The following is a 22,412-nucleotide window of genomic DNA, read 5'->3' as shown; positions in this document are numbered from 1 at the left end:
CATCTGAATTGATGTGCCTTCTGCTCTCACAGTAGGTACTTTGGATACAAGTAACTGTACCTAACAATTCAGTACTACTTAAAATTGCTGCATAAATAAATATATTCTGTGTCACCCTCCCCCCAAATATATATTCGGGACATTTCCACCAAAGTTATTTGCCCCAGTTTTGCTGCTGTTGGAAAGAAGCAGATAAGTGCAGCTTCCTATGTTTCCTGGCTTTGTTCAATTTTTCACAAGCACTTTGCTACAAAGTTTTGGGAAGGACAGTAGCAAAGCCTGGATGGCTGCCAGAGACTGGCCATTGCTTTCCTTTGTGCAGTAACTCTGGTCTTTCTTTGTAGTTTCCCATCCAAGTACTAACCGTGGCTAACCCTGCTTAACTACTGAGCTGTGATGCAGTCAGGCTACTCTTGGCTATTCAGGGTGCCCACAGATCTAAAGATGCATTTAAATACACACATTAATGTGCACATACCTACATATAGACACAGATTTGGGCTTCATTAAAATAGTCACAAATTCTTAACAAGCGTTTGTCTACAAAAAGTTACTGGGCATGGGATAGCCCATGTTGGGAACCTTTGTACGTGCCAGGAAAGGCAGTCAAATGATTAAAGAAGTTAGTTGGATTAGCAGGTCCTCTTCTTGAGTCAGCCTAGTGGGTAGAGTTTTCCATCACCAAAAGAAACCAAACAAATCATGTTCTGGGGAAAATTTAGTTCACTTATATATATATATATATCTGTATGTATATATTTTAAAGATAATACCTTTTAGCAGCAGACGAGAGAGTTTCTTTCCTGGCTATTGGTACAGCAGGACTGTGGCTAGTTTTCCTGTTTCCTGTACTTCCATTGGTGATGCACGACAGGGAGATGGCTTCACGGAGGCCTGGCTGACCTACAAGACATCCATGCGGACATTCAAACTGAGATTTATCACATTTGGGATTGCCTTTGACAGAACAGCAGCAAAGATAAAAAGGCTACACATCTGGAAAGTGTGTGGCCAGCTTGTCAGTAACAACTGCACTTGACCAGACTCCAACTAAAACAGCTCTTTGAAGTTTAAAAAATATTAATAAAGCAACCATTTGGAATAACACTTATAATTTGTAATTTTTTGTTTTGTTTTGTAGGGGAACAGTGTGTCTTTCAAAGTTTGAGAATGCATGATCATTTATTTTGTTTTGAAAACTTTCCATTATGCTTAGATCTGTGAATATAGTACAATGGTTAAAAACAAGGCAGAATACCACCGCACAATCCTGTTCAGACAAAATCTGTGAATGAAACAAATATTAACCATAAGAATTTAGGAAGCCTGTATCATATAGATGTGAAAAACCTGAGAGCTTAATTTTTCAAAAACCTTCAAATACCATATATGGGAAGGAGGTACAAAAAGGGCATTTAGTTGTCAGATATCCTTGAATGAACAGAAAATTAATGTTGCCGGATCAGACCAAAGTGCATCTTTATACAGCTTTCCATCTCAATGGGAGACTGAACAGATCTCTCCTAAGCAACATTTTCTTTCACATTCAAGTGAGAGAACCACTGGAGAAGCTTGGAGACTATTTAAAACTACAATCCTAGAAGCTCAGAAAATATATATATACTGCAGGTTAGGAAAGGCACACATAGGTATAGAAAAAGCCTGCATGGTTAACAGACAAAGTAATGGAAGCTGTAAAAGGTAAGAAGCATTCCCTTAAGCGGTGGAAAGCTAGTCTCAGTGAGGTTGATAAAAGGGAACACAGAATATGGCAAATAAAATGCAAGTCTGTGATCAGGCAGGCAAAAAGGAAATATGAGGAGCATATAGCAAAAAACATAAAGACCAACAGCAAAACTTTCTTCAAATACATTAGAAGCAGGAAACCAGCCAAGGAGGCAGTAGGGCCCTTGGATGACCAACGGGTAAAAGAAGTACTGAAGGATGATATGGAAATGGCTGAGAAGCTGAATGCATTTTTTGCCTCTGTCTTCACTGTGGAAGATGAGAAGTGCTTGCCCACTCCAGAACTGCTGATTTTGGGAGGGGTGTTGAAAGACCTGAGTCAGACTGAGGTGACGAGAGAGGAGATCCCACGACAGATAGACAAAAACTAATAAATCACCATGCCCGGATGGCATACATCCGAGAGTTCTGAAAGAACTCAGATGTGAACGTATGGATCTCCTGACAAAAATATGTAATCTTTCCTTAAAATCTGCCTCCATTCCTGAGAACTGGAAGATAGCTAATGTCACTCCCATCTTTAAAAAGAGTTCCAGAGGAGATCCGGGAAATTACAGGCCAGTCAGTCTGACGTCGATACCGGGTAAGTTGGTGGAAACTGTTATTAAGGAAAGAATTAATAGGCACATTGATGAACAAAAACTATTAAGGCAGACTCAGCATGGGAAGATCTTGTCTCACTAACCTGTTAGTGTTCTTTGAGGGAGTGAACAAACATGTGGACAAGGGGGACCCAATAGATGTTGTTTACCTTAACTTCCAGAAAGCTTTTGATAGTTCCTCATCAAAGGCTCCTAAGTAAGCTCAATAGTCACGGGATAAAAGGACAAGTCCTCTTGTGGATCAAAAACTGGCTAATTAATAGGAAACAGAGAGTGGGCAATTTTCTCAGTGGAGGGTGGTAAGCAGTGGGGTACTGCAGGGATCAGTTCTCGGTCCGATGCTTTTTAACTTGTTTATTAATGATCTGGAGTTGGGAATAAGCAGTGAAGTGGCTAAATTTGCAGATGACATGAAGTTGTTCAGGGTGGTGAGAACCAGTGAGGATTGTGAGGCCCTCACTATGCTCGGGATTATTAGGAAGGGAACTGAAATCAGCCAGTATCACAATGCCCCTGTATAAATCAATGGTGTGAACTCATTTGGAGTACTGTGTACAGTTCTGGTCACCACACCCCAAAAAGGATATTATAGCATTGGAAAAAGTGCAGAAAAGGGCAACTAGAATGATAAAAGTGTCGGAACACTTTCCCTATGAAGAAAGGTTAAAACGCTTGGGGCTCTTTAGCTTGGAGAGACGATGGCTGAGGAGTTTATAAGATTACGCATGGGATAGAGCAGGTAGAGAAGGAAGTACTTTTCTCCCTTTCTCACAATACAAGAACTTGTGGGCACTCGGGTTAGAACAGATAAAAGGAAGTACTACTGCACTCAAAGAGTGATACATGGAATCCACAGCCATAGGAGATGGTGGTGGCTACGAGCATGGATGGCTTCAAGAGGGACTTAGATAAACATATGGAGCAGATGTCCATCAGTGGCTGTTAGCCACAAGGTATAGATAGGATCTCTCAATCTGGGGCAAGTGATGCACTGTATTCTTGGTGCTTGGGGGGCAACAGTGGGAGGGCTCCTAGTGTCCTGGCCCCACTGCTGGACCTGCTGATGGCATCTGGTATTTTTGGCTACTGCGTGACAGGGTGTTGGGCTGGATGGGCCATTGGCCTGATCCAACATTGGCTTCTCTTATGTTCTTATGACTTGTTTCACAAACTGTTTTCAGATCTGTAACTACTAACCAGTAGATGGCTATTTTACCTGCTGCAGTGAAGAGCACTTTAAGAAACTGAGCCACCATCCATCAAATTTTACTGACATACACCTCCTCAAATAGGCCTTTCAATATTTTTGAGATTGGTCTCATGACGACAAATATCAAATTAGCTATGTAAGGAACTGGCATTTTGTATTTAGCATACACCCTGACCTGGGTGGTCCAGACTAGTCCAGTCTTGCCACATAGCAGAAGCCAAGCAGGATTGGCACTGGTTAGTTCTTGAGTGAGAGACCACCAAGGAACCCCAGCATGCTATGCAGAGGCACACAACAGCAAAACACTAGATGGCTGCACTAGATGGCACTTCCCAATACCACATTTAGCATGCACTTCTTTTCTTTTGGAAAAAATACTATCATTTACCATATTAATAAAGGATAGCAAAAAAAAAAAGTTTAAAAATTCCACTGGAGAAATGTAGCTTTCTGGTGCACACTCAGAGATTTAGTGGTGCTTGAGGAGAAACATGCAAAAGAGGTGGCTCTCATGCACTGGGGGTCCAGAAAGGCTTGGTTTGGTGTCACTTAATACCTTTAGCAAAACGAATTTATAGAACCTTCCTGTCAAGTGGGAAGATGGGGAATATATTTCAGGTTTTTATCTGCATTTGACCTGTAAGTGAACTGTCTTTCTTTCTGCATTATTGTAATAGATCAATACCTCAGAGACTGCCATCGAAACAATTATGTGGAGACATGGAAAGGGGAAACAAAACTGCAACTGCTCTAAATTTCCTGTTATATATAAAAGGATCCCATGAACAAGGTATATTCAAATTTCATGTGGAAATATAAATTTAAGAGCTGATATTGGCACAGACATTTACTGGACAATTTAAAAAGCAGTATATGTAGTTTTGACGACAATAAGTGTAAGAGGATACCAACATTTCCCTTTGTATTCTTACTAAGGTCTTAAGAATTCTCCTTCACTAAAGAATAAAAGATGATGTCACAGAGAAGTTTCATAGTAACTTAATTATATAGCATATTTATCACAAACACCCCACCAATATTTATAGTAGAGTAAAATCACACCCACTCATGGCATTAAAAATAAAATCATAAAAGTAATCTTCCCATACTATAGATCTGGTCTTTCCACAGATATCTTCACCACACAAGATGAACTGAAAGGAAAAGGGGTCTCTGCTGCAATGCCACAGTGCCCTGCTCAATAAGGTTCAGAACAGTTTTCCCCATCTTTGTCTTCTGCTCGGCTGATGAAAGCTTTTGTGGTTGTTCAGTACTGTTTAGCATTGTTACTGCTCAGAGTAAATCTGACCACATTATTTTATAGTTTTGCTTTATACTACTTTTAAATTTCCTCTGCTTCAAAGGATGTACGAGTCATCCTGGGCTTTTGGAATATTTTAAATAAAATGATATACTGGCAGATACCGGATCAGAAACATCACAGTTTTAAGGCAATTGGTTGACCATTTAGATTAGAACATCATTATCTGTCAGCAGGAGAGCTACTCATCAACAATGAATAGTGATGTGAATTAATTACTTAGCTGGAAATATGAATTTGCTTAACTTGTAGTGCTCAGCTTTGGACTGACATCATTTCCCTGAAAATTTCTAAACTGGTTTTTAGTGTAAAATAAGCATCCATCTTGAGGCCCTTAGTGGTGAGAAAGATATTTGGGACAACTATTTTTGGCTCAATAGAATTTAAAAAAGAAAATAAAATTGGAGCTACCAATTGGAGTTACTTGAAAAACCACTGTACATGTCAAAACAAGATTTATTTTTAGTGTACAGTTCACTAAAGATGGGGAGTCTGTCCATCAATATTAATGACTGACTGGCCATGTGGTGGAGTCTAACTTACCTCACCTTGGTGGCAGTCATCACTTCCAGGGGTCATTACAAAACAACAAACGCACTTTGCTTGCAGCCAAATGGAACTCGGCTAGATGAAACAACCCAAACACAAGAATGTTTTTGTGCATCTTATACATGCACCTGCCAATAATCAAGCTGTATGTGAATTACCAACATAAATAGACTGAAACGTTTTAGCCTGAACAGCACAACAGCTTTATCTTTTGGCTCAGGATATGAGCCAGATGCAAGCTGAATGTAAAATGTAAAATGAGATCCTGTGTATGGGTGATGAGGATTAAAGCTAAACTGCTGGAGATCAAAGTGGTAAAAATGCCTTCCATGGATAATGGATTCTATCTCCATTCTGATAATTTTCACAGAATAATATCTGCACACTTCAAGAGAGACCTTTCATTAAAAGATTGAAGTATACAAGTGTGTGAATGAAAGATAACACAGACAAAGCCCTGCATAAAAATATGTGTTTTGATTACAAGGAACAGAGATCAGAAATGGCCTGTATTAGTAAAACTGGAGAAAGAGAAAAGAAAAATTTGCACCAAGGACATTTCATCAGAGATATATATTCATATATATTTTTAATTTTTAAAAAAAGAAAAAAATATCATTTATAAAATATGTTGCTTTTAGAAACTTTAGAAAGCATAACATTCCACGGGAATTAGCTAAGGAATGCTTCATCAGAACAGCATTTTTCACATACATCAATATATCTAATTCTCAATGTGGCCAAATCGTTGAATACTTAAAACTGGAGATTGGGGCCATGGACAGACAAAGCTGATCGAGCTTTCTGACCTAAGAAAAAGCCCCAGGTGTGCAAAGAAATCTGAAATTGAAAAGAAAAAATACACCCGGGAGGGTGGTCAAAACTCTCCAAAATAATAGAAGCAGCACTTGTACTTTTAAGAAACCAATGCCTGCTGCAGCGGCCATTGTAGAGGTTGCTAGGCAACTACAACAGAACTGCCAGCCTACAAGCCTGTTTCTGTCGGTACAGGGCCCTTTTCAGACCTGTTCTGGCCTTCATCAGGGCAAGGACCAGTAGCAACCACAGGCAGACCCAGCTGCTTGCTACTCTTCAGTAGCAGCCACTGCACAAAAGCCAGGGTTGTGTAAGTTAGAGTTTCAGATAAGAATCTGAGACATTCAGGTCCAACTCACCAATTTGATGTGGAAGCTCACTCAGTGACCTAGACCAGTTACACATTCTCAGCCTAACTCACCTCACAAGGTTGTTGAGAGAAAAAAACGGAAGAGAGGAGAATAATGTAAGCTGGTTTGGGACCATACTGAGGTAAAAGGCAGGGTATAAATGAAATAAACATATAGCTACAGATGGCAGGGGGCAGATAAAGGTGGGTTGGTTGTTGGGTAGGAAGGAGAGAAAGAAGCAAAAAGAGAGAGAGAGAGAGAGAATATGGGGGGTGCCAGGAGGAGGAAAAGAGGAAATAGTGTGGGGAGGGGAATACAGGAGAAAGTTTCGTGTCCCTTGAAGGTCCTTGTGGGTTCCCCACTGCACAACTTGCCCAGCTTGGCATCTGGCACTGTGCAAAGGGGCCTTAGTTCTCCCAAGCAGACACTGCCAGGGAGAAAAGGAGGGAAAGCTGAAGACAGGTGAGCGGATAAGTTGTATGATGGATGGGAAGGAAGCAGGAAAGAGGAGAAGCTTAGGGGGCTTTCTAGGGAAGTGAAAAAGAAAACAGTAGGGGAGGGCAAAATGAGATACTTCCAGCAAGTCCTAGAACAGCTTTTGCATTAAAGCTGTTCCCTTTTTAAACTCTCCCAGCTAATGTAGCCACGCCTTACTGTACAATACCAACCAATACGATTCTTTACATAACGACCAATCACAGACGTTCCCGCTCAGGGAGCTTGCTGGTACCTGATTGGTTGGTTCTTCCTGGCTACCCACACGATTGGATGGATTAGGATCCTAGCCCAGGACGAAGCTTTACATGGCATTTCAATTATGTCGTTCACATACAGTTATGCATTCAATGGCAGCTACTGAATACATTACACCTAGTTCCCTGCTCGTACAATCATATTTTCATGGTGGAGATATACAGCAATCAGGAAGAAAATAAGACCACACCAGTAAGTAGGAGTTTAAAAAAGAGGGAACAAGGTGCAAGGTCAAATAAACTACTCTCCCTTGCACCTTGTTCCCCCTCTTTTTTTTTTTCTCCTAGAGATGTACAGCACCATTTGCTACAGTACAGAACATTTTATTTGTACAGAAAGAACAGAGGGCAATTTGCTAACAGTTGTAAAAACAATATTGCTATTCCACAGTCTGAGCTCAGAAATCTTACACCCTTCCCCAAAGAATTTAAGAACCTTTGCTCTCAAACAAAAATCAAGATAGAATAGCAAGCATCTACACACCCTTCTGGGTGGTATTGAGTGCGGCCTTCGAGGACAATTGGTGGGCGTGTTTTAGATTTACAGAGAAAGTAGATAAGGTTCAGCAAATTTCACTCAACCAATAAGCCAAACTCATCGTATGTTACAAAATTTGTTACCAGCTGCCCTCCATAATATGTAACACATTTTATAAATATTAAGCTGCATACTCTTTTTGCGTGCTTACAGTTTATTTAGTATTCCAAACATAAATCGACTTGCCAATACATTTGTAAGCATTTGTGTACTAGAATCTTCAAATTGTTTGGGAAACAAAATCAGGTTTGTTCGGGGGTTTTTTGGTGTTTTTTTTTTACAGTAAATAGAAATGATGGTGGTGAGGGAATCTGTTTTAAAAATTTCCTATGCAACATCCAAAACATGTGGAGCCCACAGATCTCTACATGGAAATGTTGGAACTCGCATTTAGGAGATTACACAGGAAGCACAAAGTGAAGTGCCACAAGGCAGATGCACTCTTTTTTCTTTTTAGAAAGCATTTCACACTACTGCTACCCTCAATATGTAAGGAACTGTGGGCATCTAGAACACTTGACTTCTGTTTATTTTACTTGGAAGGAATCTGAATATATTTGCATCAGACTACACTTTCCGTTTTTTTCCTGAAGGCTTTTTGTTTTTTCCCGAAAAATTGGAAAAATTGAAAAAAGAAGAAAAAAAATTGATTATGGAATGTTTTATTTTAACATGATGAATAAAATATTTTAAGACAAGGTGTTCAAATATTTTCCAAATCATTTCTAATATATATATATATATATATGTTATCAGATTGATGTAATTTCTGTGCACTGAGGACAAGCAAGTCCTAGGTTACAAACTGAACTCTCCAATGCAAGAACAAGATGCATTTCTTCCTTTAGGAGGTACGATTGTCAGAAGAAAATAAAAAAGTTTCAGTTTTGTTTTTGCATGTGGGTGGGTATTCTGTAATAATTGTTTGGATACACTATATTTTTTAATATGCTAGTTGTGACAATTTCATGCCAAGTAAAAATGTCCATAGTCATATTTTATGTTCCTAAAGTAACAGAATGACTTTCAAACTAGAAAAGGCAAAAGAAATGCTCGGGTTTTTTTCTGAGCTTCAAAATTTCTGGAAATTTTACATCTCTAGTCCTTCCCAGGTATGCCAGACGTTTCAAAACATTCTTCCTCAGTTACATGGCTGAAAAATGGAACCAGATTTCCACAATAGTCTAGGCACAGCTCATATCTCAAATGGAAGTTTCTTTGTTCTTTGGGACATCCTCTGCCTTGTTTGTGGACTTTGAGGTCCTTTGGACACTATTTCATGAAAGGATTCGGAGGAGTCTCTTGTTGTTTATTACCATTATTGTGACCATTATCTTTGAATTGTGACCACCAATTCTACTTTATTTGTTGATGTAATGTCACCATGTTTCAATAGACTTGTGTCTACTGGCAACTTGTGAAATTTGTATATTTGTTTTTTTGTTTCTTGCATTTTTGTTTCTTGCGTTTTTGTTTCTTTATACATCATATACGCTTGGGGTCCCTATTCTTTAGCATAACAGCAGTAGCAGGGATTTACACAACGCATCTCTCCCTGTGTATCGGATCACTAACTGCTAACCGCAACATAAAGAAGATGTTAGTTCCACAGCCACTTCCAGTGCTGATGCTCTTGAGGCTTCTGCAACACACTGGGATACTCTGGGTATCTGTCCTGTGAATTCATTCTCACCTCCTTTGAATATTCTGGCACAAAAGAAAACGAACTTGCATTAAGGAAATCAGATCCTGTACTGAACTGTCTTTTTTTGAACTATATGTGATAGTAGCTCGGAGACTGAAACCTAGATAGTTGTCTTACCATAGATTTCATAGCAGCATTGATATTTTGCTCTGCAGAAAATGTTTGCTTGTTGTAAATGTTCCCCAGTAGACTGTGTACACTGCTTTGGCTTGTCTAATAGCAGTGTTTCTATTGGATCATTTCAATAGTTCATTTCAAGATCCCAGGAGAGAGATAGGAGAAGTTGTTCCTGTTCACCACACCAGAGATAACTGAAATCTCCCCAGCAACACAGATCCAGCTCCCCTTTCCCAGCTGAGTCTTCTCTCTTCCCCTTGCTGCTCTCTGCAGCTCTCCTAAAACTATTCTGGAAGGGCCCTCTGAGGCTTCCCCCCCTGCCGCTTTTGGTGGCTCACCTGGTGTGGCTCCAGGCACGCCAGGCCCAGTGATGGCTCCTGGGCTCTGCCACCACCACAGCAGCAGTCACCGCTGCCAGGACTAAGAAAGGTAAGTGTGCATGCATAGACAACACTTTTTTATTGGGGGGAGAGTTTAAACCTCCCATTTTTTTCTGTCAGATTTTTCTGCAAATCTAGGGGGTTCCTCCAAGTTTGTAGAAACATCTGTTTAGTTCAAGTGCGGCCCTGATCTGTGGATATAAGTACCAACAGATAGGGAGCACACTTGGGAATTAGATATATAAATTCCTGTGTCTCATATGAACAAATTTTATTTTAAAGGATATGCTTATTGTTTAAATGTAAGTAATTTTGCTGACAATGTGCTATGCATTCAATAATACATTATTTAATCCAGTGTTTTCGATCAATCTGATATCTTCCTCCTGGGTAAGTATGTTTAAGGATAAATGGTACAAAAAAGTAACATGTACAGAAGGCCAGAATTAAGAGGCCTGCTAAGAATTCAACTTCCAATTTAATCTCATCATAAATTCTAAATACTGAAGGCATACCTAAATAACTGTCACATAAGCTACTGTGTTATTACCAACACAAGGAATGAACCAGTGTTCACAACAAACACAACAGAATATATGCTGTACAGTAACCTCTGTTATATCACACCCTTTAGTGAGGGAGTTATCTTTGTGATGTTCTTTATTTTGCATAGAAAAGATAGAAAAATTAATGGTTCCACTCATCCATTGTAGCTATCAGAATGGGACAGAGTGACTGTGTATATATAAACTCATCTTCTAACTCTGGATGGGTTATTCACAATGAATTGGAAGATGTCAAAGGTAGCCTATTTATATATCTAATTCCGAAGACGCCCCCTGTGTGCGGATACCTAAATCCGCGCATCGGGGCCACCTGGGGGGGGAGGGAGATTTTGGTGCACACTTGGTACGGTCCCCAGGTGTGCACAAAAATCTTAAAACCTGAAAAAAATATCGGGAGGATACTTAAATCCCCCCAAAAGTAACAGAGCATCCCCTGCGCCTGTGCAGGGAACGCTCTGCGAACTCCCTCGCCGCCGCCGCTGGACTTACCTCCTCCTGCTGCTTCCTCCTCTGCCTCCTGTGTGGAGGTCCCTCCCCCCCCGCGAGTATCGTGGGTCCCGCCCCCTTGTACATAACTAATAGCATAGATATAGGGTGGTGGTGGTGGTTGTTTTTTTTAAAAAAGCCTAAATACTAATATTCCAGGCTTGCAAGTTTCATCAAAAAATTGGTTCTATACAAAGCATACTAACAAAAAAAGTGTTAATTACTTCAACATAAGAAAAGCAGGACAAAACCCAACCCTGACAAATCACTCTTAAGAAACAGAACTTAGAGTCCTCAGCAACAGTTGAAACAGCAGAAATGAGTAAATAAACTGACCATGGTATTTTATTAGCACCTTGTACCACCCTGTCTTGGTTTTTCACAGAGAACAAGTATAAAGAAAACAGTCGTGAGAGTCTGACCCAAAAATCAAGCAGTCAACAAGACTTGCAAAGAAAATGCTTTCTATGTATTACAGTCTGAAGCACTACAACACAATAAATAAATTCCTACCAATCATAAGAAAATCCTAGTGCAAAGGTACATCCTATCTGAATGTATTATCTTTCATAACTTGTTGTAGAGCACTTTATGAACAAGAGAACTTTTGTACTACTCTAATATTTCCTAAGGAAAATCCAATTTTGAAACGTTGTTATATAATCCAGAGATGATGTTGATGATGTACCTTTGCACTAGGATTTTCTTATGATTTATAGGAATTTATTTATTGTGTTGTAGTGCTTCAGACTGTAATACATGGAAAGCATTTTCTTTGCAAGTCTTGTGGACTGCTTGATTTGTGGGTCAGACTCTCACGACTGTTTTCTTTATACTTGTTTCTCTGATTAGGTCGTGTTTGTCCACATTTGACTTAGTTCTTCACAAAACATAGTCATCACTCAGCCACTGAAAATGAAGTAATGAACAGGAAATGTATGATTCTAGTCCCTATAAGCAAAGATATGTGGCTTTGCATAGCTTGTAGTCATAACAAGACTACCCAGCTGATACAGGAGTGACAGAAGAGTTGTAGTAGATAAAAAGCATATATGCCAAACTTTAGACTCTGAAGTTTAACAGTTGTGCAATTCACTATGCAGCATATTCTAATTCTCTGGTTACAGATTGGCTTAGGGCAAGGGCTTTAGCCACTAAATGAAGCCAAACTGACAGTTTGTACAATTGGATGGCCAGAACGACCAGATCCCCCAATATGGTCTTGCCACTATTCCGACATTGTCCTACTCCAAGACGTGGCACAATGGCACCTCATGTCAGTCTCTCTGTGAAGTTTACAACTCGCCTGCCATTGAGGGAGGAGGCTCCCCTCCATTTGATGTACCCAGGGCTTGTCACCTTAATGGAGGCATATGTCCCAGCTTCTCAATTGTCTGTTATTCTGTGTCCTTGTTGTGCAGAGGCTACGTGCCTGGCGGGTAATACTGTGGGTGATTGGGTCTTGATCTTTAGTGCTTTTGTTTGAATGCACTATATCTGTGACCTTCGCACGTTCACCTTTAGTCCTAACAATAGATGTGTCCAGGATGGTATCTATCAACTGTCTCAATAAAGTTAGCTTTCCATAAACTGGCTGGTGTTGAGAACTGATTCAACCAGGAACCTGACACCTAAACCATACTGCATCATACTGGGATCTACAAGCTTTTCTTCCATTTAAACACTTGCATTCCACAGGCCACTAGGTTATATTTACTTATATTCTTTGAAAATAATTGAGCCAAACAATGGTCTCCAGTATAATAGATAAAGACCTGGCGGTTCAACTATCTCTCCAATAGATGGTGCAAATCAGATGACTGGGTATGTCAAAAAGTAAACAGCAGAAGCAGACAGACACTCAGGCAGAACATATCAAACAATCAGGGGAACACTGCGAAGCATACACATTGGCAAGTTACAAATGAGCATAGATTCCACGTTCACTCTTAGCTTACTGTCCCTGAATCCTACAAGTTAAAATATCTGGCCATGAATGCAAAGAGATTTCAAGGAGATGGACTTTGCTCTACCCCTCCAATAGCTTTTGCCACTGAATGTTCACTTTGAACTTAAAGACAGAGGTACGGTTACTAGATGAGAACTTCATATGTCAAATGGCAAACTGGGTTGTCCTCCAGCAAGCTTGGTCTGCCAAAGAATTTCCTGCATTCTTACAAACCCAAGAACTCCAAAATATGCAACATTATTAATCAAGGGAATGAAAAGTCTACATCTGGGAGCAGATTACAGAAAGCAGCGAGTGCAAGCTAAAGCTTAACAAATACAAGCACACAGAGAACTGCAGCAGAGTATATATCACAGATCTGCTAATGAACTCAACAAAAATAAAAATCTAATGAGCTTCACAAATCTTTTGCGGTAAATACAGATGATCCAATCACTGGTTCTGTTGCTACCATTGCTGCTTGGGAAGAAATGCTGCTACCACATGACTGTGGGACTAAACCGTCTGCAAAAACTGTGGCCTCATCACAATGCACTGAACAATATTCCAGGTAAAGCTAGCTGCTAGTATGCTCGGCCAAGACCAACCTCAGCGAGTCTCCAGACGGCTGGCTGGCAGCTCCCCATCCTTTTTAACTGCTTTGTCAGAAAACCTCCCCCTTTTTTCATTTAAATGCATTTTCAGTTTTGGGAAGAGATGTGGCTCAGCAGCAGAGTGGATGCTTTGGTTGCAGACAGTCCCAATGCAATCCCTAGCTAAAGGGTCTCAGGAAACAGGTGCTGGGAAACCCCTTTTTTTTTCCAGCTGAGATCCTAGAGAGCTGCAGCCAGTCAAAATAGACACCACGAAGCTAACTGGACTAATGACTCAGTACAAAGAATGCCCCCCCAAATTTATACTAGATTCATTTACTTTTGTTTCTAAGCAGTTGTACGAGTTACAATTGATCCTGAATCTTCAGATATCTACACTAATCACAGTACTTCTATTAATTCAACCCAGTCAGTCTTGGAATTCTAACGGGTTTATGCTTCTTCAATTAAATAACTTCTACAAAAGATAATCCATTTCAAATACACACATTTGACTTGTCAGACAGGAATCTGGAAGTAAAATGGTCAGTTCCGTCTCTTGGAAATTGCTTTCTGAAGGCTTGCTGTGAGCACTGCTAGGCACCTAGAAGGTCTCAGGGCTGAGAAGGAATCATTTGCCACTTAGCCACTTAGTACTCCTTAGCCACTGTGAACTAACTTGTCTCGTTTTTTTGGGGGGGGCCTCAACTGAGACATTACACGAAACCATGGTTAAGCATTACTGTTTGCTTCCGCCAGAAGACCAGAACCAGAAGTCATTATTTGAAGTAAAGCTGCAAAACACAATTTGTGGTAACCACAATTCGTCACAATGTTTGAACTCGCAAGCTGTGGTTAAGTGATAGTTTTCTGTGTGAAATCAGGTGTACTGTCACAATGGGAGCACTGAGCAGATACAAGGTGAAAGCAGGCAGCTCTAAACCATGGCTTGCCAAATTGTTGGCAGAACAAACCACCATTTGGTGTTATCTCTGAACTGAGCACTCCACTCTATCATCCACCAGCAACAGCCAGATGAAGGACCTACTGGGATATGATAGTCCCATCAGTGATCACCATTAGTCACTTTTCAACTACACTATGTTCACACAATAAGCAGACTAAGTGGAGGATAGACTGAATGCTCTTGAGCAAACAATGTGTTCTCACAGTCTGTACCCCCTTTGTATTATAGTTGATTCTTGGGAAAGACCCTGGGATTAGCAAGAATTGTTCTAGTTAATGGCCCAAATATTTATTATGCTTTTGTACTTGGATTACGCATTTCTGTATAGCTGCTGCCAATAATAAAGCCATCAAAATGCTACTAATGACTCCTAAAACAACAAAACTTGTTTTTATAAACACAATCTTGCTTCATGCACTTGTCATGAACCTCTTATAGTATCATTTTACTTCCCCCAAACACATTTTCTGAGTTATGTCATAATTTCAGCCAACTCATTATTTTAATTTCTGAAGAGAAACTATTTGGCTTATATTAAACAATATGTATAGCAGTTTTGAAACACTACAAGTATTGAGGGGGAGCACTCACATAGTAACTCTTTAACAGCCAGATACAGTTGAATATATTCAGTAATACTCTAGCAGGTAATCATGTCTTGGGAAACGTAATTCATATTAACTCTCAAAACTAAACACAAGCTATAACAAAGTTGGTATCACTTTTACAACAAATCATAAGCCATTTGTTTATATGCATGCAACATACAACACACTATACAAAAGAGCTATGGATTGTGCCAAGATAGCAGCCATTTTAATACCAATGCCAATTAACAGTTACAAAATTATACACCAGTGATGGAAATATTAATATTTCATTTGGAAAGAAAAACTTGTCTCAAGTAACCAGCCCTACAGACTTAGGCAATTTCACTGATGGTGCTTTCAAATTATACCAACTTGACCAATGGCTAGAACATTACTTCTAATGAACAGTGACCACAGATTAGCTCACTTATTGCAACATACCTTGAGTTGCTCTGAACCTGATTATGAGCATGCAGAAGGAGCTGAGGACCAGTCCCACCTGTTCTTGCTCTACTACAGCAGTGGTGGCAGGCTGGCCAGTGAGCCACCAGTAAAGGTGTCCCTCCTTCTCTTCGCCCTTCATTCCCAATGCCTTGCCTGTTCTGTCAACTGAGGTCTCTGGTGTAAAGTGTAGTTACCAGGATGCCTGGCAAATCAATGGTAAGATACTAGAGACATTTTTAACAAAACTATAGTGGTGGTCATAGATCTGTCTCACCTCCCCATTACCCTGGCAGCTTCCCAAGGGGTCCAAAAAGCTTATGCTCAAGAGCTAACAGCAGTCCTGGACAAAACACCACGGGTTAAACTGTGAGGAGGAGGAAACAGGGCAATGTTCCCCTCTCTTCCATCAGTGGAAACCAATGGTGTGTGTGTGTGTGTGTGTGTGTGTGTGTGTGTGACTTATGGCAACCCCATGGTGTTTTCAAGACAAGAGATGTTCAGAGGTGGTTTATCATTGCCTGCCTCCACACCCCAATTTCCCTGTTTTCCTCATACCTTCTCTTGCATTTTGTTCCTGAGGCTCCTGCGACTCCAAAAGCATCAACTTTTCAGAAAGTGTGTGCGTATGTGTACCTATGAGCCCCCCAGCTTTTCAGAAAGTGTGTGCGTATGTGTACCTATGAGCCCCCATAGTTCCTAAGATAAAACCCACAGTCTATTTCACAAAGCAGCAAAGTGCAAGAGAACATTCTCTGTAATAGGGCATTCTCAAGTTCTTGGCAATACCTTCACTACCAAGAACATGATCTGGGAAGTAGGTCAAAGGAGAAGCAAGCCTTAAAACCCATGTAAGACATTTCATTACACCCACAGACTTGATGAATGACATCTTCCTCTACTTCCCTGTGTACTGTTGATTCTCACCATGTCAAAGCCTTAGCCTCTTAATTATCTGTAGGCTCTTTAAACAGACAAACTAAACTGAGTTTGAAGCCACCCTCTTCTCACAACTTGCCTAGAGAATTCTCTTTTTGCTCATCTTCCTGAAAAGCTCTCTTTACTGGAACTCTAGCAAGTGCTATTTCCTCTCCTGCTGCCACTGCTAGCCCTCACACTTAACTAGGTTAAGCTAACATACAGATGCAGCAAGGAGAGTAATTTAATTTCACTAAAATGCACAAAGGAAGAGTGCCACAAGTTGGAGGAATCAAACTGGTTATTCATGAAAAAAACTGCATGGATACTGGACGTGGCATGGAAACAGGTCTCAAGTCTGCCAATGTCTGTCTCCTTCTCCTCAACCTGGGAGGGGAGATGACTAGGTGATAAGCCTTTACTACATATATAAAAATTGGCTGGAGTCATGTATTTAGTTTCAGGTCTGAGTTTAAATGCACTATAGCATTTTAAGGACAGGGAAGGATAAACAAATATAAAGTTAACATCCAGGTGTCCTGGAACGGAAAGCTGAATTAATAAAAGTAAGGTGACATCTGGTAATTCATCCCTTAAAATAAAGAAGCATTTCGTTTCATGACACAAAACAATAACCCTTCTTTTAATCAGAAGAGACAGATTTCTGTGCCGTTCTGAGCATAAAAGCTACTGCAAAATTCCCGAAGATTTCAGATTTTATAAAATTAATGGTGGCCTGAACTGAGATCACTCACATTTCCAATTTCCTGTTCTCAGATTTAATTTTTGTTTCCTTTTCTGATGACTTTTCACAGGCCCTCTAAAAATGTTAGTTATATTTTCTACAGCTCTCTCTGGGAATTCTTATTTATTTATTTTAGATATTTATATCCTGCTTTTCTTCTGAATAGGAACTGAAAGGAATTCACAACATTGTTTTCCTCACCTCCATTTTATCCTCATAACCACTGCCCTATGAGGCTGACAGTGACTGACCCCAGGTCACCGAGCAGAGTGGGGATTCCAACCCAGATCTTCCAGAGCGCTAGTCTGACTGTTTCCTAGAAAGGCCACAGATGGGCATACCAATTTAGAATCACATAGCTTTACATACCAAACCACAAACATAGGCATTGTAACAGTATTCTAGGGAGTGACTTGAATACTCACTCGAGAGGCTTTATTTTATTGATGCTGAAGGTATGTCTCTGTGTTAAAAACTGTGCATGTCATGGGCACGGAATCCCACCCAAAGGCCATTCAAGTAGCTCCCTATACAGTCATGCCTTTTAATTTACTGGCAGCCTAGAGGCATGGCTCAGGAAACTCACAGCTCTGGACTGCAGAAAAAAAGGATACTGAAAAGAACTATCACAAAACTGGTCGCCCCCAAAGGGTTAGTTTTCCCAGTGATTCTTTTTTTGAACCATCCACTCTCATTAAAATGTGTATTTACACAAACACAAGAAAAACTGAGAACATTAATCTCAGACCTCATTTTTGTATAATAGGAATAAACATAGGCCCAGATTGTTCCAAAACTAGTGCATCAGGTATGACTAATGGTTATATCACCCTACTGCAAATAAACAGCTACATCAGGGGACCCCAACATGGCGCCCTTGAGCACCCTGGCACCTGCCAACAATTTTCCTGGTGTCCACAGATTGTTCTTAGAAAGTGGACATGGCCGGGGGGCTTTAGCCCAGCAGGGCTTCCGATTGGCCACTGGAGATCTCACTGGCTGCAGTATTCCCTCTAAGCCGAGTTAGTGTGAGCTCGCTCACAGTTTCTTAGCCTCCAGCTCACACATTTTTGTCTTAGCTCAGGAAGGAGGGCCCCAGAGCAAACTAATTTATGCAGCAGCTAAATTGCTCGCTCACAACTTTAATGCCGGTAGCTCACAAAGTAGGAGTTTTTGCTCACAGGACTCCAGAGCTTAGAGGGAGCACACTGATTGGCTGTGCAGTTTCCCCCCAAGATGCTTCTTCAGCAGCTGCCACCACAGCACAGGGATCTTCACTGCCTTACTGAAGGCAAGCTGTTTGTAAGAAATATTTTTAAACAATATGCTCATTTTAAAAAATCCTCCGGTCAAACAGGATGACTTTTAATTGCTTGTTTTTTTAAATGATAGATGCCTTTAAAAAAACAAAAAACATCTTTATTTAGAGCATATAAATGTTCTAAATAAATAAAGCCTTTGCTGAAATTCTGAAGAGTTACTACTAGAGTTATGTATAACCTCATTCTCTGCCATTCTGTGGTTGACTCTGCCTCCTGTAGCAACCATTTTGTGACTGTGCACACCTCTCTATGTTAGAATTCTACCGGTGCCTACAGGTTTGAAAAGACTGGATCCTCTAAACAACACAGTGGCACGGTTCCAATGTGCTGACAACCCCTGGTTTGTAGCTATCTGATGGTGGTGGTGGTGGTGGGGATTGAGCTAGTATGCTCCCTCCTCCTCAGCTAATTAAGCACTTCTAGTTTGGAACCAAATTATAGTTTGTAATTATTTGCAAACCACAAATTATGTTTGTATTCTTTCCTACAAAGCAAACTGGAATCCTGGTCTGTGAAGAAGATCGTGAATCACAGCTTGTGGTTTCAGTACAATGAAAACTATGTTCTTCTATTAAAAAGCAGCAATCTCATTGTACACATGACTCCTTCACATAGCCACAAAGCATGGTTTAACATTACATCTGAATGATGTAAACACAGGTTCATTTTAACACTCGGATTTTTCAACATTTCCAAAAAATCAGACAACATGAGTAACTAGACTTAAACTCATGTTTTTGCTTTTGAGAAATGGGAAATTATTTTCACAAATTCCACTCATAATGCAAGTGAAGGAATACACATACCCCCAACAAACAAAAAGAGTACACCAGACAGATCCAAGGTTTTGTGAAATCTGCATTCAAACAGATGGCTGCTGGATGACAGGCAAGTGAGACATAGGCACGCAACTGGACTGTAGCAGCCTGATAACAGTCCCTAATATGACCCACAGTGACCATTCACCACTGTCCGCATCAGGTTCTGGCTTGTTTTTAAATTTAATCACATTCTCCTATCCATCACCAGGCCCTTGAGACCAATGGAAGAAAATGTCCTAGTGAAGGGCCTAATCACTTTAATTACTTGAGCCATCCATGAATATTGAGATATTGTGATAAAAGTCAAAACATTTTTTAGCTGGAAATGAAACACTACAAGTTAAAGAATAAAAGAGAGGAAGGGGGAAGACAATGGAGAAAGCTCAAGAAGATCTGAGCTCTTCTGTAAGTTACTCTACACATGCCATTGCTGATTATATCCAGCCCCACATTTAACCAGTTACTCCCCTCAATGCTACATAGCAGAGAAGCAGAGGACATCACACCATTTGCCACAGCAACTGGAGCCATCACATATAGGCAATTTCCCTGCCTCTGCTAATTACCCATGAGTGAACTTAAGGAAGAGGGAGGAGACACTTTTTACACGATGACCAAGACTGTTGTTTAAGTGGTGCTTTATATTGTAAGGTGGCATTACCATTTAAAGCAGCATCTCTCATAGTAATGTGTAAAACAGCCCTTAAAGGAATTAAATTAACAATTTTCAAGCTTCTTGTGCTCTGAGAGACACTCTTCCACACAGTCTCTTCTGTGAAGAAACTCTTACCTAGCCCCATAGAATCCATATCTGTCGCAAAGGATTATGGGCCACATTGTAGCTTGTACATTCAATTCATGGGGCACTACCCTGCCCAACCTCACTCTTGCCCTGCATAAACTGATGGCCGAATGTTCCGGAAGTGATCTGCACTAGAAGCCTCCTACCTTTACTTGGTGCAGATTTCCTCACAGATGCAACATTATCTTCAGAAATGGCTAGACGTCTCAATACATCAGCCAGGGCTGCTTTCAGAACTGTGATTTCATCTTCTTGTTGTTGAACTCTCAGTTCAAGAGCAGAAAGGCGGTCCTGGACATCAGATGTACTTGCTGCAGAGATGCTGTCATCTGTTTTAAAAAAAGAAATGCATTTAAAAAGTTGTATAGTATGTCTTAACATTTCAAATACAGCACAAAAAGATCAGAAAAATGTAAAGAGAACAATCTGCAATATCAGCACTCCAAAAATGTCCAGCATTTGTTAGAGCTGTCTGCAATAGCTCCACCACAAACACTTATCTTTGGAGACTAGGGATAGAAGGTGTAGATCCAGATGCTCTGCAGTTGGCTCACCATGTAGGAACAACTACCACCTGGTATGATTTAGAAAATTTTATGTAGCAACCACAGCATGTATATTTGACTATACTGGCACAACACACAAAGATTTAGAATTCCCACAGTGTTGATAGGAAGATGATGTTTGAACTTTAGCCTTAGAATATATTGACTTCCCAGGTCAAATACATAAAGCAAGGGAATAATGACTATAGTTTCATTAAGATTGGTATTTGAATAAGTAATTCTATTCTCTGCCATATCTCCTTGCTGAACAAGAGTGTCTGGCTTCAGCCCCTATTCCCATGGCACTCCACTCCGGTTACTAATGGCCTCTTTTGCCAGCATTAGATTGGATTTAAAGAACACAGCAAATGCAGAGATATCTTTTTAAACTATTCCTGTAATAGTTACCTACAGACACAGATTTCAAAAGAATAAGTGACTCAAAATGTAGATGACAAAGTTAATCTTTTACAATAAATCTACTCAAGTTACACTGATAGGTTTCCAGATTCCAGTAATGTGATGCACTGTAGTACATGATTCATATTTCATGTTTTTGATCAAACAGTAAAGTTCACTGCTAGTAATTTTTTTTAATCCGGTTATTACCAAATTAACAGTGTGAACTTTTTCAGTGATTATGTTGGTTTACTCAACACCCATCTTGGCAAGTTAATACAGGAGGCAATACTGAAACCACTCAAGAAGTTGTGGAATCTCTAAAAGTTATTACCAAGAGGGTGAATAAGCATCTGCTATGTCTAGCGATGGTCTAGGGAATTTGCTATTTCTGTTTCAATGGGAGACAGATTCAATAGATGCATATTTGTAGCTTTCAAATGCCATTAAGGAGGACAGAAATAGCTTGCACATACACACGAATATCACACAGTTAAGGTCACTTTAGAACAGTTTAACATTTTTAAATTTCACGTGCTGACTCCACCCTCTTGGGTTTTGAGCAGCTGTACTCTTGGTGAGAGATACATGTGCCTTTGTAATGAAAGAAAGATCTCCTAATGGCTGCATTCAAAAACTTGGACAATGTTTCTAAAATAGTTAATGGTAAGATCTGTTGCACAGACAGAATTCATTCTTACATGATGCAGTTACCGACACTTGCACGGGTGGCCTAAGTCTCTGGTCAATAGCTACTTTCAACAGCAGGCAACTGAACAGATGCGAAAGCAAGCATCAAGAGTACTCTATCCCTCTTCAATGGTGGCTGACAACCAACTGCCGCCCTCCTCTTGTACTGGTAACTGATATGGGAGAGTGCCCTACAGCCCTTGAACCAGGAATCTGGAAAACTGGCACCTGGACACCTTAGAAGGATATGACTCTTGAGAGTCTTTAAGCCATAACAGCTCAATGAAACATCTATATTCACAGGCAACTTGCTCCTGAAAACTGGACTTCTTTAGAACATGCAGAGAAGTTCTTACTTGTGTAGAAAAATGTATGTGTTGCCTCTCCAGAGACCTGCTTTAAGGAGCTCAGGAAGTGACAGAATGGGGCTGGGATGCTGGTCAATGACAGTCAAGATCATTTGAGCTCAGTCAACTGTTCCTTGAAACCAATG

At 40.2% G+C, this 22,412-nt stretch overlaps 1 protein-coding gene across 1 annotated transcript in view; it reads right to left on the bottom strand.

Annotated features, from left to right (window-relative positions):
* EML4 (echinoderm microtubule associated protein like 4) overlaps nt 1–22,412 on the bottom strand; it is a 197,411-nt gene that overhangs the window by 49,450 nt on the left and 125,549 nt on the right. The window contains exons 2-3 of the mRNA XM_015416014.1: nt 20,432–20,614; nt 774–903 (exon numbers count right to left, since the gene is read on the bottom strand). Coding sequence (XP_015271500.1) covers nt 774–903; nt 20,432–20,614 — 313 coding nt within the window. The remainder of the gene's footprint in view (nt 1–773; nt 904–20,431; nt 20,615–22,412) is intronic.

The sequence above is a fragment of the Gekko japonicus genome, unplaced genomic scaffold, assembly GCF_001447785.1.
Source record: "Gekko japonicus isolate JY-2015 unplaced genomic scaffold, Gekko_japonicus_V1.1 scaffold159, whole genome shotgun sequence".
NCBI classification, from domain to species: domain Eukaryota; kingdom Metazoa; phylum Chordata; class Lepidosauria; order Squamata; family Gekkonidae; genus Gekko; species Gekko japonicus.
Note: the sequence above shows the minus strand (reverse complement) of the source record. Positions and strands in the feature narration are given on the sequence as shown.